Here is a 12935-nt window from a genome sequence, read left to right on the forward strand (position 1 = left end):
ACAGACCCTCCTGAATCTTCCTCAGGGATCTTCCCCAAGTCCTCACCCCATCCCCACCGCCCCACCCCAGCCTCCATCCCTTCTCAAGGTCAGCCCTGCTCAGGAAGGCGCGGGATTTCCCAGAACAGAGCCCGGTCTATTGCCACTTGGCACGGGCAACCAGAGCCCGGTGGGAGCCGGGCGGGCACACAGAGAAAGGGCCATAGCTTTTCAGAGGCAGAAGCTGGCACCAGCGTGGGCACTGGGTTTCCTCTGTTCACAACTGAGCGGGAGCTGGGGTGCCAGGGTTGTTATTCTCAGCCCCATCCCCCCTCACCACCACCACCACAGGAGAAATGAGCACACTGCAGGGACCAGACCGCAACAGGGTCCACCCCCTCCCCCCAGCTGGAGCCTTCGGGAAGAGCTGAGCTAAGCTGTTTCTCAAATCTCAGGAGCCAGGAGGACAGGGCAGGGCAGGAGGAGAGGACAGAGGAGACGGGGATGCAGAGAAACTGCCGAGGAGAAAAACACCCTCTGCACGGGATGCCCAGAGCCCCACACCGGACCCCTTCATGCAAGGAGTGGAGGACGGGACCAGCTCCTCTCACCTCACCCCATCCTTAGTGATGGCACACAAAGACAGCCGATCATAGTGCCCCCCCAGCTCCACCCAGTGGCCTTGGACGCCTGGGGGTTTGCTCAGCCTCTCAGGTGAAATGAGTCCCCTCCCAAATCAGCCAGCAAGCTCCCCTCCTTGGTCTTCTGACTGACCCCCAAATCTTGACCTCCAAGCTCCTAAGGGTGCAGCCCAGGAAGAGTCTCACTTCTTTCTGGGAAGTTACGTAATGAACCAGGATAACGGTGGTATACCCTCTTGATTCCTGACCCCTCTCTGTGCTGGTACCTGGGACTCCACACACCTCAGCCACTTGAATTTCCCCAGTTACGAACCCACCACACTTAGGGGCAGGACTGCCTCCTGCCAGACACCGTACCTGGAGGCTTTGCACATGTTAGGTCATCACACAACTCGTTTATATGTCAGGCCAGTGGTTCTGCCCCTAATTTACAAAGTGAGGCCTGAGAGAAACTCAGTTAGAGGCCACATGAGATCCAGGAGGGAAGGGGAGCTCGGGAGAACCCGCAGGAGTGCAGCTGCTCACATGTGAGTGACGTGCACCCTGGTGACTTCTGGGCTGGGAGACACCCTCGAAGGTTTGGAAAGGAGCCCAAAGACTGAACTGGTATCACCCCTCCGATGGCCCAAATAACCAACTAGTCCCTTTGGAAAAAGCCCCGGTGGTTCTCTGCTCCTATGAGACCCCTAATGCCTTTCTGGGTCCTGCCAGGGAGCCCAAGAGGCTATGGGACTGCTCAGGAGGGACAGAGAAGCGAGAAGGGACAGAGCAAAGGCTGCCTGGGGGCCACGACCTTCCCTCCCATGCCCAGCCCACCGGCAGCCTGGAGCTAATCTGTTGAAGTTCCATCTGAAGGTGTGTGTATGTGTGTGTGTGTGTGTGTACACGTGACAGGGACACGGATAAGCCCTGTGACCTCTGAGTCACTGAGCCAGGCTGTGACCTGCCATGGACCAGCTTTTCCTTCACAGAGAAAACCAGATCAAAGGGGAAGTGGGGCGCAGCAGGAGGGATTTAGATAAGCCAGCAGAAAGAACTTCCTGCCCGCATACTGCTAATCCGGGGAAGCGTGCCTGGCAGTCTGCAGTCTTCTTCCTCGAAATCAGTCACCAGTGTCGCTTATAACAATCATTCCTTTCTAGACGTGAACCCCTGCATATGTGTCAGGATGACCTCGTAAAACATATCCCCCCCATTTTATGGAGGCTCTCACAAGCCCGAAGTCATAAGTTCATGACAGTGAAGAGGGCATTCAAACCCATCTGTGCGCAGCAACCCCGCGGCACCCCCGAGGGACCCTGCCCCAGTGCGGGGAGGGCAGCTGGAGAAATGTGACCTCTCTGAGAATGCATGTCCAAACTGGTCCTACCAGCCACAGCCACAGCGCCAGGAGCCTGTGCTGGGTTCCCACCTGCAGCCCCAGGGAGCGTGGAGCCCAGAGCTGGGACAGGGAGGGCGGGTTTCCTCCAGGCAGAGAGCATCCTCCTCCACCTCCTCCCTGGCAGCCAGCCAGCCCTGGGGAGGGCGGCTGGAAGCAGGATCCTGACTCTCCCTGGGGAGTCTGGCTCGCAGACACCAGGGGGCCTTTAGGAGGGCTTAGCCCAGAGAAGGCATCTTCCCACAGCCCAGTCCCCCTGAAACAAGGGGGAAGGGGGCAGAGCCTATCTGGGTGCCGGCCCTTCAGCTGCAGGGGTGCAATGTGGGGAGAATCAGAGTCCTGCTGCACACCTGGACCTTCTCTTGGCCTCTCAGACCCTCCCCACTCAGCCCTGCTGAGGCTACCCTCTGAGGAAGGATGAGGCTGGCTCTGAACCCTAAACAAGAAGGCTTTGTACTGTGGGGTCAAAGGGCATGGGGTAACAAGGCCCCAGCAGGCCTGGACATGGTCCCAAAAGCACGGAGTGAGGCTACTGACACTCCCAGAAAATCTGCAGGGAGCCTTGGGTGTCAGCTAAGGGAGCCTGGGTTCAGGACTGGACCCTGCTCCCTTCCGCGGGAGGTCCCTGACCTTTATCTTTCAGTTCATATCAAAGTCATGCCCAAGGACAGGCAGTCAGTAGGGGGACAGCTTGTTTATGTTCCCCCAGAAAGGCCAAAACCAAGCAAGAGGAGGAAGTGGCCAGCAGAGTGGGTGACCTGTCAGAGCCGGGGTGCAGGGATGCGAGGAGGAGCTGAGAAAAGGGGCCAGTCCCTGTCCCAAGCTGGACAGAGCCTCCAGCCCACCATTGGCCACATGGGCCAGGGTGTGAGCGGAGAGCTTCCAAAGCAGCCCGTCTAACGTTGCCTGTCGCTGGGGCCTGGGATAGACGCAAGCCAACTCAGGGAGCCCTGCTCAGCTCTGCTGATGCGTCCTCACTGTCCCTGTCCCGCCCTGGTTTCCTGGCATCTGGCAGGGGTTTCCCATGACCTCCCAGGAGACAGAGACGAGAGAGCTGCAGGGTCGAAGTCAGGCTGAGCTGGAGCCCCCAGAGCCCAGGGCTGTGACGGCATCTGCATCTGGTGGGACAGCTCATGGGGACTGGGCCCTGGGGACCTTCCCTGTGGAGGAATGCAGAGCAACAGGCTACCAGCCTGAGAGCAGCTGGACATGGAGGACGGTGAGAGTCTTCCCACCACACTGGCCCTGGTCTCCAGTCCTCATACCACGCTCCTTGGGAAAGGGGGACGGAGACACGGGTCCAGGGGAAAGAGGACGCTTCCCTAGACACAAAAGGGCATGGGGGATTTTGGAGCTGGGACCATGGTGCAGACAGGCGGCCCGATGCCAAGCAACTCCACACAGGAAAGACCGGACACCCGGGCCTCACCACCATGTGCAGAGCACAGACTGCTCTCCACGCACTTCCCCACATGCAGGGTCAGGCCACGTGCAGCAAAGTATCTGAAGAAACCGAGGCACGGATACTTGCAGCAGAGAGCAGCATGAGGCCCTGGGTTCAAAGGCAGGCTCCTCCCTTTGCAAGGGGTGCCACCTCAGCTACCTCTGGGGCTCCCCTGGGGTGATGCAGGTGCCATGCCTGGCATACAGGAGGGTTCAGTAAACAAGGGTCCTTGGCTACCTGCTGGTTTGGCATCCTTTCCTTCATGGTGGCTTTCTGTGATCAATCCATCAACAACTGGATGGGAGGTGAATTCTGCATTTCACCTAACAGTCACGATGGCTTAAACCAGACAGACACCCGCTAGGTACTCTTCAAGTTAGGGCTTATTTTAAAAAACACTGTATTCCTGGCAATCGCCGAGGAGTCAACCAGCTGCACCCATTCTGCGGTGGGTAAAACTGAGGCCCAGGACGACAAAAAGAACAGGGGTACACGACCCAGCCCGTGGGTGGACTGCATCGGTCCCAGCCTCAAGGGCCTTCTGCCCCCAGAGCTAAGAGTGAGGGTGCCTGTACTGCTGGCACTTCCCCGGGTCCCACCCCACCTCTCCAGAGGTTTTGAAAAGCTGACATCCAATCAGGCTGGCTGCTGGGTGGGGGAGGGGCTGCGGTTTCCGGGGCCTGTGGTTACTCCAGTCTACTTCCTTGTGATGACATAAGCCCTGTTTCTCCACTACCAAGTGCTCAGGGCTCTACATGGCCCACAGAAGATCCTGCAAGGCTCCCACATGGGACACAGGTGGCACTGCTTGGCCCTGACGGGCCTGGGGCTCCATACCCAGACCCTTACACGTTTGTTTCTGTCTTCCTTGGCCTCTCTGCCCTGAGTCACTAGTTCTCTTGATTCAACCTTCTGACAGACGTGGAAGATTTCAGAGTAACAGGGCAGCTAGAGAGAACCCACAAGAAGGGCAGGTGCAATCTCTGTGTCCCTTGAGCCCCTGGCTGGTGGTCCCCCCCCCCTTCTCCAGCCTTTGTAGTGCTCACAGAAGGCTGCAGGGCTGGCCGAGGGCCTCCCCTCCCTAGCGGACTGAAGGAAGGAAGCTTAAGGAAAGTACCAATAAAGGGAGGGGTCAGGCCACATTGGGGGCAACTCTCATGGTGGGCATTCAGAGCTGGGGGCTTGAAAGGGTCTTAAATAAACATACTACATGACTGGCTTCCTTCCCCAATTTGAACTTCACCAGCTTGCATTTCCTAACGGCCACCCCCCTCCTCCCCCCCTCCCCACTGGTCAGCCCTGTGGTGCAGCTGGGGGCAGTTCACAGATCAGGCTTACCTCTCTCCTGCATCCCCCTCCCCCCAGGTGGAGGCCAGCTCTAGGGGATTAATGGATGAAGCTGGCCAGCAATCCCTTGGTGCAAAGGATTCAGGGACAGAGGGAGTGGACTCCAGAGAGGCCTGGGGGGGGCGCTTTGGGGGTTGGGTCACACCTAAGCCTTTCTCCCTTTTCCTACAGTCCAGGTCCTGAAAGTTCCATCCTCAGGCTCCCCCCACCCCCCCAGCCCAGGCCTTCCCTGCAGTGATCTACAGACAGCCAGCTTTGACCCTGGTCCCAAGGAGGTTACACTTCTCTCCCCAGCTAAAAGCAGCCCCCTCCATTCCTCCTCCCTGGAACCAAGTCTGTCTCATGGTTCCATTCCTGGCCTCCCTGTCCCAAGAGCTGGACCTAGGGTTCACAGCAAGTTATTCTCACGGGGACTCAAGAAAGCACTTCAGTGAGATACAAGAAAGGACTCTTAGAAAATCAGATCAGCTGCACCTGGCGCTGGGCAGGCCCTCGGGGATCCCAAGTCCTTGGTTCTTCCACTCTCCTCCAGCCCACCACCCAGTCTTTCAGTGAGGCAAGGGGCTCCTGAGACGTGGGGGTGGGGGCTAGAAGAGGACTGGAAAGCACCAGAACCCCTCCCCTCCAGCCCATCCTATTCTCAGCTCTCTGACTAAAAACCGCACTCTGTCCAGGCATTGTCTGCCTTCCACAGCCGGCTGCCCATTGAGGTCTGGTGTATACCAGGCGGGGCACTCCTACTGGGGTGGGAGGGGGGAGTGGGCGGGCCTCGCCTTCCAGGAGTCCTGCAACCTGGCTCTTCTGATGCTCAAATCTCCCCACCCTTCCACCCAGATCAGCAGATCGGCAGCTCAGGGCACCCAGGTCTCCCTGGACCATTTGAGTGGGAAGAAGACATGAGGCCGTTCGCCCCAAAGAATGAAGAATGGGGTGCAGTGGGCAAGCCCAATCTCCTTTTATGGGAAGCATCCCAGGGACTTCTGGTGGTGGTGGGGAGGGGACACCAGCTCTTCTTTGGTCTTCTATACAAAGTGCCAGCCCCAAGGGGCTTTCCCACCCCTGACCATGCCCCTGTCTAGCCAGGGGCCTTATGTGAGAAAGGGGCTTTGTCTGGCTCTCTTCTGCAAGATGGAGTCTAAAGGAAAGCCCCCATGGGTGGGCACCCTAAACCCAATCCTTCCCAGCCCTGGTTCCTGGTAGGTGGGGGCCTTTTCTGTGCACTTAGGCTCCCCAAGTCTGCTGCAGATGCCATATTTACACTTCTCCCTCCCACCCCCACCCAGGCACCTCCCTCCCTCAACCTCCTCTGCTTCCTGCTGCAAAGTCAGCCCTGCAGCAGCCCAACCCCGCCCGCCAGCCCACCAGGCACCTGCGGGCTCCTTTGTCTCCATTGGGGCCAGCAAAGCTGTGCTCAGCTGAGCCTCAGTGCAGCCTGGTACCTGGCTTGGGGGCAACTCAGTCTCCCTCCCTCGACCCCAGAGCAGCTCCTCTGGGCTGCAGAAGGCTGGCCAAGTGGCTAGGGGCATGTGCCCTGGGGCAGGAAGGGGGACACTTTTCCATAGTCAGCTCTGACCCTGTCTAGGTGACCTCCCTGGGCTCCCGGAATATAGGTCACCTACCACCTGTCTCAGAGACCCACCCTAGACCTGGACCCTAGACCCCTCAGCCATCACCCAAGCCTGGCCAGGGATGCGTGTTCCTCTCCATCACCCCTATCTCGATGAGCAGTCTCTGACTGGCACTCTTCCCACCTACAGAACCCTCTCAGAGACACAAACCCAAAGCAAGAACGGCAAGAGGGAGCGTAGTGTAAAGGGTCTCCACCCAACAAAGGACACCGAAGGCTCAACTTTGCAGTGTTCCCAGCCCTGCACCTGTGTGCCCCTCCCCGTGGAAGCCCCCAGCTATGTCCTGTCTCCACCTCAAAGGTCAGGATATCACTTCACATCCCAGATAGGTCCATAAGTTCATGCAGCCCTGCCTAGTCCATTTTATCTGAGTGCTCCGAGCACGGGGCATGAGGCACACCCTTCCCGCCTCTCAGAGGTGGAACCCCAGGTACATCTCTTGCTCTGTCCCCAGAGCCTCTCCCTGCTTGGGGCAGAGCCAGCAGGGTCCCCTGTCTGCCCACCCGAGCAGGCTCCATCCCAGTCCTGCACTGATCTTTGTCTGCAGGTTCCCGGGCGGGGGTGCTGCCGGCCTGGCAGGACCCAGAGCGCAGAACCAGCCCGCTAGCGTGGACGAGGGGAAATTTCCCCCCAACATCCCGGTATGAAACAGCAGCCCCGTGGGGAGGCGAAGAGGAAACACACAGACGCTCGGCCTGGGCCAGAGCTGGGTGTGAAATACCGGATTTCCTTGTTTATTCGATTTTCTGATTATTAAAGGGCTCCCTAGAGGGGCCCGAAATTACCACCCAAACAAAGCCACCTTCCAGCAGTCTGCGGGGTCCACGCGGGCCTTCTTCCGGGCGTGCGGGCTCCGGACTCCGCGGCCCCGGCCCACGCGACACAAAGCCCGAGCCCCTTGCGCGCCCGCCAGCCCCTACCTGACGGCCACCTTGACGCAGCAGTCCCCCTGGCCAGCCATAGTCCTCCGGCGCCAGGGTCCGGGCGTGGGTCAGGGGCGGGGGTCCGCTGGCCGGTGCCCCGGGCGGCGGGAGGCGCGGGCGCCGCAGCGGGACGGCGCGGGACTGGCGCACACACCTCCCGCCCGCGCGCGCACCGCCCACCTCGCTGCCACCCGCACGCGCCGCCGCGCGGACAAAGGGGGCGGGGGCCGGCCCGGTGCAGGCCCCGCCCCGAGCCCAGGGCCAGGTTCCGCCTCGAGCTCCGTCCCCGGCCAGGCTCACCAATCGAAGGCCTGATCCGGCAGAAGGGGCGGGGCTAGATTCTTTAAAATGACCTCCTGGCGCGCGTCCACCCGCGTGCTGGGGTAGCATGAGAGGCGCATCCTGCAGGAGGAGGCCCGCCTCTGGGTCAGTGGACCGCTCGGAGCCTCGGACTTGGGCAGGACCCGATTCGCAAATGAGGAAACTGGAACGCAGGGAAGGGAACTGCCCAAGGTCAGAGCGAGTTAGTGGCTAAGTGTGGGTAAGAACCCAGGTCTCCCGCCCAGCAGCCACAGCGATTAGCGGTTGGTATTGGAAAGCGACAGCAAATCTCCCTTTTATTCTGTGAAATCTGCCGACCTTTTATTGAAGGAGATTCTCGCCTCCTCAACCCTGCGGTATCATAAAGCTCACGTTTTGGTTCATTCCTGGCTAGGCTCCTAGTCCAGACACCCTGCACTTCTGCTGGACCTCTGTGACCGGCAGAAGGGCCTACTGGGCCTGGCTCACACTCTGTTTGTTGTGGTCTCCCGGGGCCAGAGGGTCAGCGTGGCAGGCCTGAGCTGCCCTGGGGACTGGAGAGGACAAAGGGGGCATCTGGGTAGGGGCTGGGGGGGCAATGTGGGTAGGATAAGGGGGCTGCCGCATTTCTATGGGCATAGAGGGCAAAGTGAGCCCTGGGGACTTTAGGCGCAGGGCAGTGATGGAGGACAGAGATGCAAGAAGTTCAACTCCCCTCCCACTGGGCCACACCTTCTCTGCCTCCAGATGCCCAACATTGGGGCCATTCACAGACCCCCTCGCCAGCTGCTTACCCGTCTTTCACTTCAACCAGCTCCCTTCCCTGGCAAGGGCTCAAGCGGAGGACCCAGCTGCAGCTCCAGATGTGGTGGGAGCTCTCTGGGGGTGGGGAGGATGGCGAGTCTGGCTCTAAACCTCTTGCATCACCCTTGGTTGATGAAACAATGGTTTGGGCAAGGATGCATCTGGTGGTGCCATTCTCCTCCTCTCCCCTCCCCCAGCCTCCCCACAGATCCCTGTTCCATCCAGTAGCCCAGATAGATCCCTTACTAAGTCAAAACCAAAGATAATTTCAAGGGCAAATCACCTCCCCTCCATCCCAATGGAAAGCAGGAGCCACATCAGCAGGGTGGGGGAGGGGAGGAAGGAGGTCCTGGTGGCATCCTCCACCTTTTGCTGTCATTTGAACCTGAAGGAAGCTCTCTGGAGCTGGTAGGCGGCTCCTCCCAGAGCAGGCAGCCAGCGGATTGTTGAGTCAGATTCTGGATGTTCTCTTCACATCCGTCCACCAAAACAAGAGGTGGGGAGGGTACCATGTTTACGGACTATCTACATGAATAACAAGTTTATAGATGTGTTCTCCTAGCCTTTTGAGGTAAGCTTTATAATTCTTCCCTTTTGCAGAAGAGGAAATGGGGTCTCACCCAGCATATAAGCAGCAGCAGACCCAGGATTTGAACTCCTGTGTTCCAGCATCCCCAGATCCCCCTCCAGCAGCTGCCTAGGGGTAGCCCTTCCAATAGCAAGGCTGCATTTTGCAAAGCTGCTCTGCTACCCCTGCCAGACTGTGGATTTCTCTGGGGCCCAACTCTGGTTTCCTGCCTCCAGGAAGTCCCCCTGTATTCTGAGAGCAGGTGACCTTTCTGACTCACACCCTCCCTGCTAGGAAATGGCATCAGCACCATGGCCCTGCCCATCCCTCCAGGCCACAGGGTGTCAGGAGAGCCAGGGGGAGCAAAGGAGCTGGAAACTTAGGCCCCCTGGAGGTCAGGGCCTCAGATCAGCCAGGCCAGCCCCTCCAGGGAGCAGCAGGGCAGCTGGAGGTCCAGACCCTGACTCCGAGGCAATGCTTCCCAGAGGTGAGGTGATAACTGGGCACAGAGATCAGATAGGGCCCGAGAAGCAGGAAAGGTGCTTACATAGCAGCTTGAGGAGATGTAGATTAGCCAGGTCAGAGGGAGCCTGCGACAGCTGTTCTGTCTCTGTGAAGCTTCAACACAGCCATGGCCACCTCTCTGGTTCATCCCACCCCCCTCCCAGCTTCCTCCTTTCCTCCTCTTCCCAAACCCTCAAGTTTCTCCACATCAGCTGCCTCTGCGCATTTCCCTCCCTCCCCACCCCTCTCCTCTTGGCATATGCGCGCACACACACACACACACACACACACTCTCACACTCACACATACCACCCTCTCTTTGGCCTTAAGCCCCTAATTGGACTGGAGTTTGAGCCCCACACTTGTTCTGAGCTGAGCTTCTTCCTCCAGGCATCTTAGACCTCCATCCTTTCTCCTGCCAGGAGCTGTGGGTGTCTGGGCAGATGGGAACCTGGGGGAGTTGTGGCAGGGGGTAGGGGGGACAGCATTCTCCAAGGCAGGAAGCTCCCACGCTGCCGTAGTTAACATGCTCAGCAGCAATGTGGGGCAGCCATCTGGCCCCAATCTCTCAGGCACAGCCCTCCAGTGACAAGTCAAAACACTTGGGAGATACCGCAGGCCCTAGCAATGTCTCCAGGAGTGGCCTGACCTTAATTGCCGGTCCCCTTCAACTTCTTTCGGGCTGGGTCTAGGCCTGTGCTTTCGCAGAAGCTAACTGAGCTTTGACCCGAAGTTCTGGGTGGAGAGTCCAGAGAGATGGACCTCTAGTTCTAACGCCCAACCCCACCCCAGCCTCTGTACTTAGGTCTGTAGGAGATGCAGCCAGCAGCTGCCTAACCACACCCTCCAATGCCCACCTGGAGCCAGAACCCAGATCTGAACCCCAGAGAGGGTCTACTGGGGTGTAGACCCAGGGGTCTGAGCTCAGGCATGGGCTCAGGCTGACTTCCTCTGCTACAGAGGAGACAGACTTCACAGGGAGGAAATCAGAGTTTGTTATAAATAGCAACGAGAGAGAGAGAGAGAGAGAGAGAGAGAGAGAGAGAGAAACTGCTGCGGATTACCAACACCCCAACCAGTCTTAAAAAACAAACAAACTATTTTTGGTTTCATGTGTTACTGAGGGCTTAATAACTATCCTTATAACCTCAAACATGGACTCTTGATCTACTCTTCTCTGCAGTGGCTTCTAATGTGGTACAAGGGCCAAAGACAGGAGCCAGTGTGGGATGTTCTCACTGCCACAGAACCCTCAAGTGGCAAAGAACCCTACGGACACTTTGTCCAACCCCTTCATTTTCAGGTGAAGAAACTGAGGCCAGAGAGACTTGTCCAAAGTTGCACAGTAGTCTAGGGGCCTAAGCATGGTCCCCACCCTCTAACAAAAGACAGCCCAGATGCCAAAGGGGGGTGTTTCAAGGCACAGAAGTTCGAGGTTCAAATCCCAACTCTGCCACTGTCTGGCTGCGTGACCCCCGGCAGTTTGTGGAAGCACTCTGAGAGGTGGTTCCCTGTCCTCAACATGAAGATAAACACACTTATCTCATTGCGGGCCTATTATGAGGTTGAAGCGAGGTCACTAGGGTCAAGCACCCAGCACAGTGCTCAGCACCCAATAGATACTAATCTTCTCATGTCCATGGATTTTCTATGCCCTCTTCAGTGGTTTCCAGTCCTCTCATGGGACAGAAGGGTGACTTGTCATGACGAGGTCCCCTGGCAGGCAGAAAAATCTCAGAGATGGGCCCTGGCCGGTTGCTCAGTGGTAGAGCGTCAGCCTGGTGTGCAGGAGTCCTGGGTTCAATTCCCGGCCAGGGCACACAGGAGAAGCGCCTATCTGCTTCTCCACCCCTCCCCCTCTCCTTCCTCTCTGTCTCTCTCTTCCTCTCCCGCAGCCGAGGCTCCATTGGAGCAAAGTTGGCCCAGGCACTAAGGATGGCTCTGTGGCCTCTGCCTCAGGCGCTAGAATGGCTCTATTTGCAACAGAGCAACGCCCCAGATGGGCAGAACATCGCCTCCTGGTGGGCATGCCAGGTGGATTCTGGTCGGGCTCATGTGGGAGTCTGTCTGACTGCCTCCCCATTTCCAACTTCAGAAAAATACACAAAAAAAAAAATCTCAGAGATGGGTGTGGATGAAGCTGGGCAGAAAGCATGGTGATGAAGTTGCTGGCCCAAGTGGTCATTGATCCAGGGAAGTGGGCGGAGGCCAGTTTGTAGGGAGTGACCCAGCCTCTGCTGGCCACTCTGTGTGGGGCCCTGGAGCCAGGGTGAGTGTTTGCAGAGGCAGGAAGGAGCACGGGCGTGCTGACCCCTGCTGGATACAACACCCCTGGTCGCGGCCTAGCTGTGGGTGGTCTGCAGGGGCATCCAAATTGTATTTCAGCTGCCTCATGTGCTACCCTGGGCCAATGATGTTACTTACATTAGTCTCCTCATTGAATTCTTGCCACAGTCTCTGAGATGCATACTGTTATTGTCCCCATGTTGCAGAAGAGGAAATATGTTTAGAGGTCACTAGCAGTCATTAGTGCTGGTCACCAAATATTTCTACTCTGCTTTCTGGCTCAAGGCAGGCCTATATGTCCTCATTCTGAAGTTAGCTGTGGCCATGTGACTGACTTTGAGCAATGAAACGTAGGCAGGATCTTACCAGTGTGACCATGTGACTACTCTGACCAATGTAATGATGCCAAGGGGCCCAAGTACCTTATGGATCTACCTGCCCATCAAAGACACACAGAAGCCCCTTTGGCTCTGATCTTCTGGGCTACCTGGAGCCCCACGGGCAGGGAGACAGGGGCAGGCATCTCTCCACTTCCCCCTCTGTCAACCCCCCCCCCCCAATTGATTTGACCATGATTTTGCTATTTATAGACTGCTGAGTCCTGAGGGTGGGCTGAACCAGCATGGTTGCCTATTAACCCTCTGGGGGCTCTGAGCATTCTGGTTGGACGAGCTGCACTATGCCTCAGGGTCTTTAGGAAACACTGAGAAGCAACTAGAAAAGTTCCTTGGGACTTCCAGCACCACTGTCCATCACTTGCCTAGCAAACAGTCCTCGAGGTGGTGTCGGGACACACCTGTGTTAACCCCCAACTCAAAGACTGGCCCTAGTCAAACCCCTCTGCCCCTTGGGACTCTGTTACCTCTCTGTGACATAGGGCCACCATCAAGGGTTAGGGTAAGCACTCAGAGATCCTAGAGGAGTCCGATTTGGGATAGTATAGAGCTTCTGAGAGGCACATGCAAAGTATACTACTGCTCACAAAATTAGGGGATATTTCAAAATGAATATGAAGCTATAAAATATCCCCTAATTTTTGTGAGCAGGGTAATAATAGGTACCATGTCATTGTGTGGGGGGCATTGTGCCAAAATCCCCCCTCCATCCTGTCATCTAATGCTGACAACAGCCTC

The 12935-nt window shown here is 57.5% G+C and overlaps 1 protein-coding gene across 4 annotated transcripts in view; it reads right to left on the reverse strand.

Moving 5' to 3' along the window:
• Positions 1-7522, reverse strand: part of KIF21B (kinesin family member 21B) — a 38811-nt gene extending 31289 nt beyond the window's left edge. For all 4 annotated transcript variants that reach the window (XM_066238911.1, XM_066238906.1, XM_066238895.1 and 1 more), the window contains exon 1: positions 7338-7522. In XM_066238911.1, the coding sequence (XP_066095008.1) occupies positions 7338-7378 (41 nt within the window). In that variant the 5' untranslated portion in view covers positions 7379-7522. The remainder of the gene's footprint in view (positions 1-7337) is intronic.
• Between the last annotated feature and the right edge of the window lie 5413 nt (positions 7523-12935).

Source organism: Saccopteryx bilineata, chromosome 1 (assembly GCF_036850765.1).
Source record: "Saccopteryx bilineata isolate mSacBil1 chromosome 1, mSacBil1_pri_phased_curated, whole genome shotgun sequence".
Classification (NCBI taxonomy): Eukaryota; Metazoa; Chordata; class Mammalia; order Chiroptera; family Emballonuridae; genus Saccopteryx; species Saccopteryx bilineata.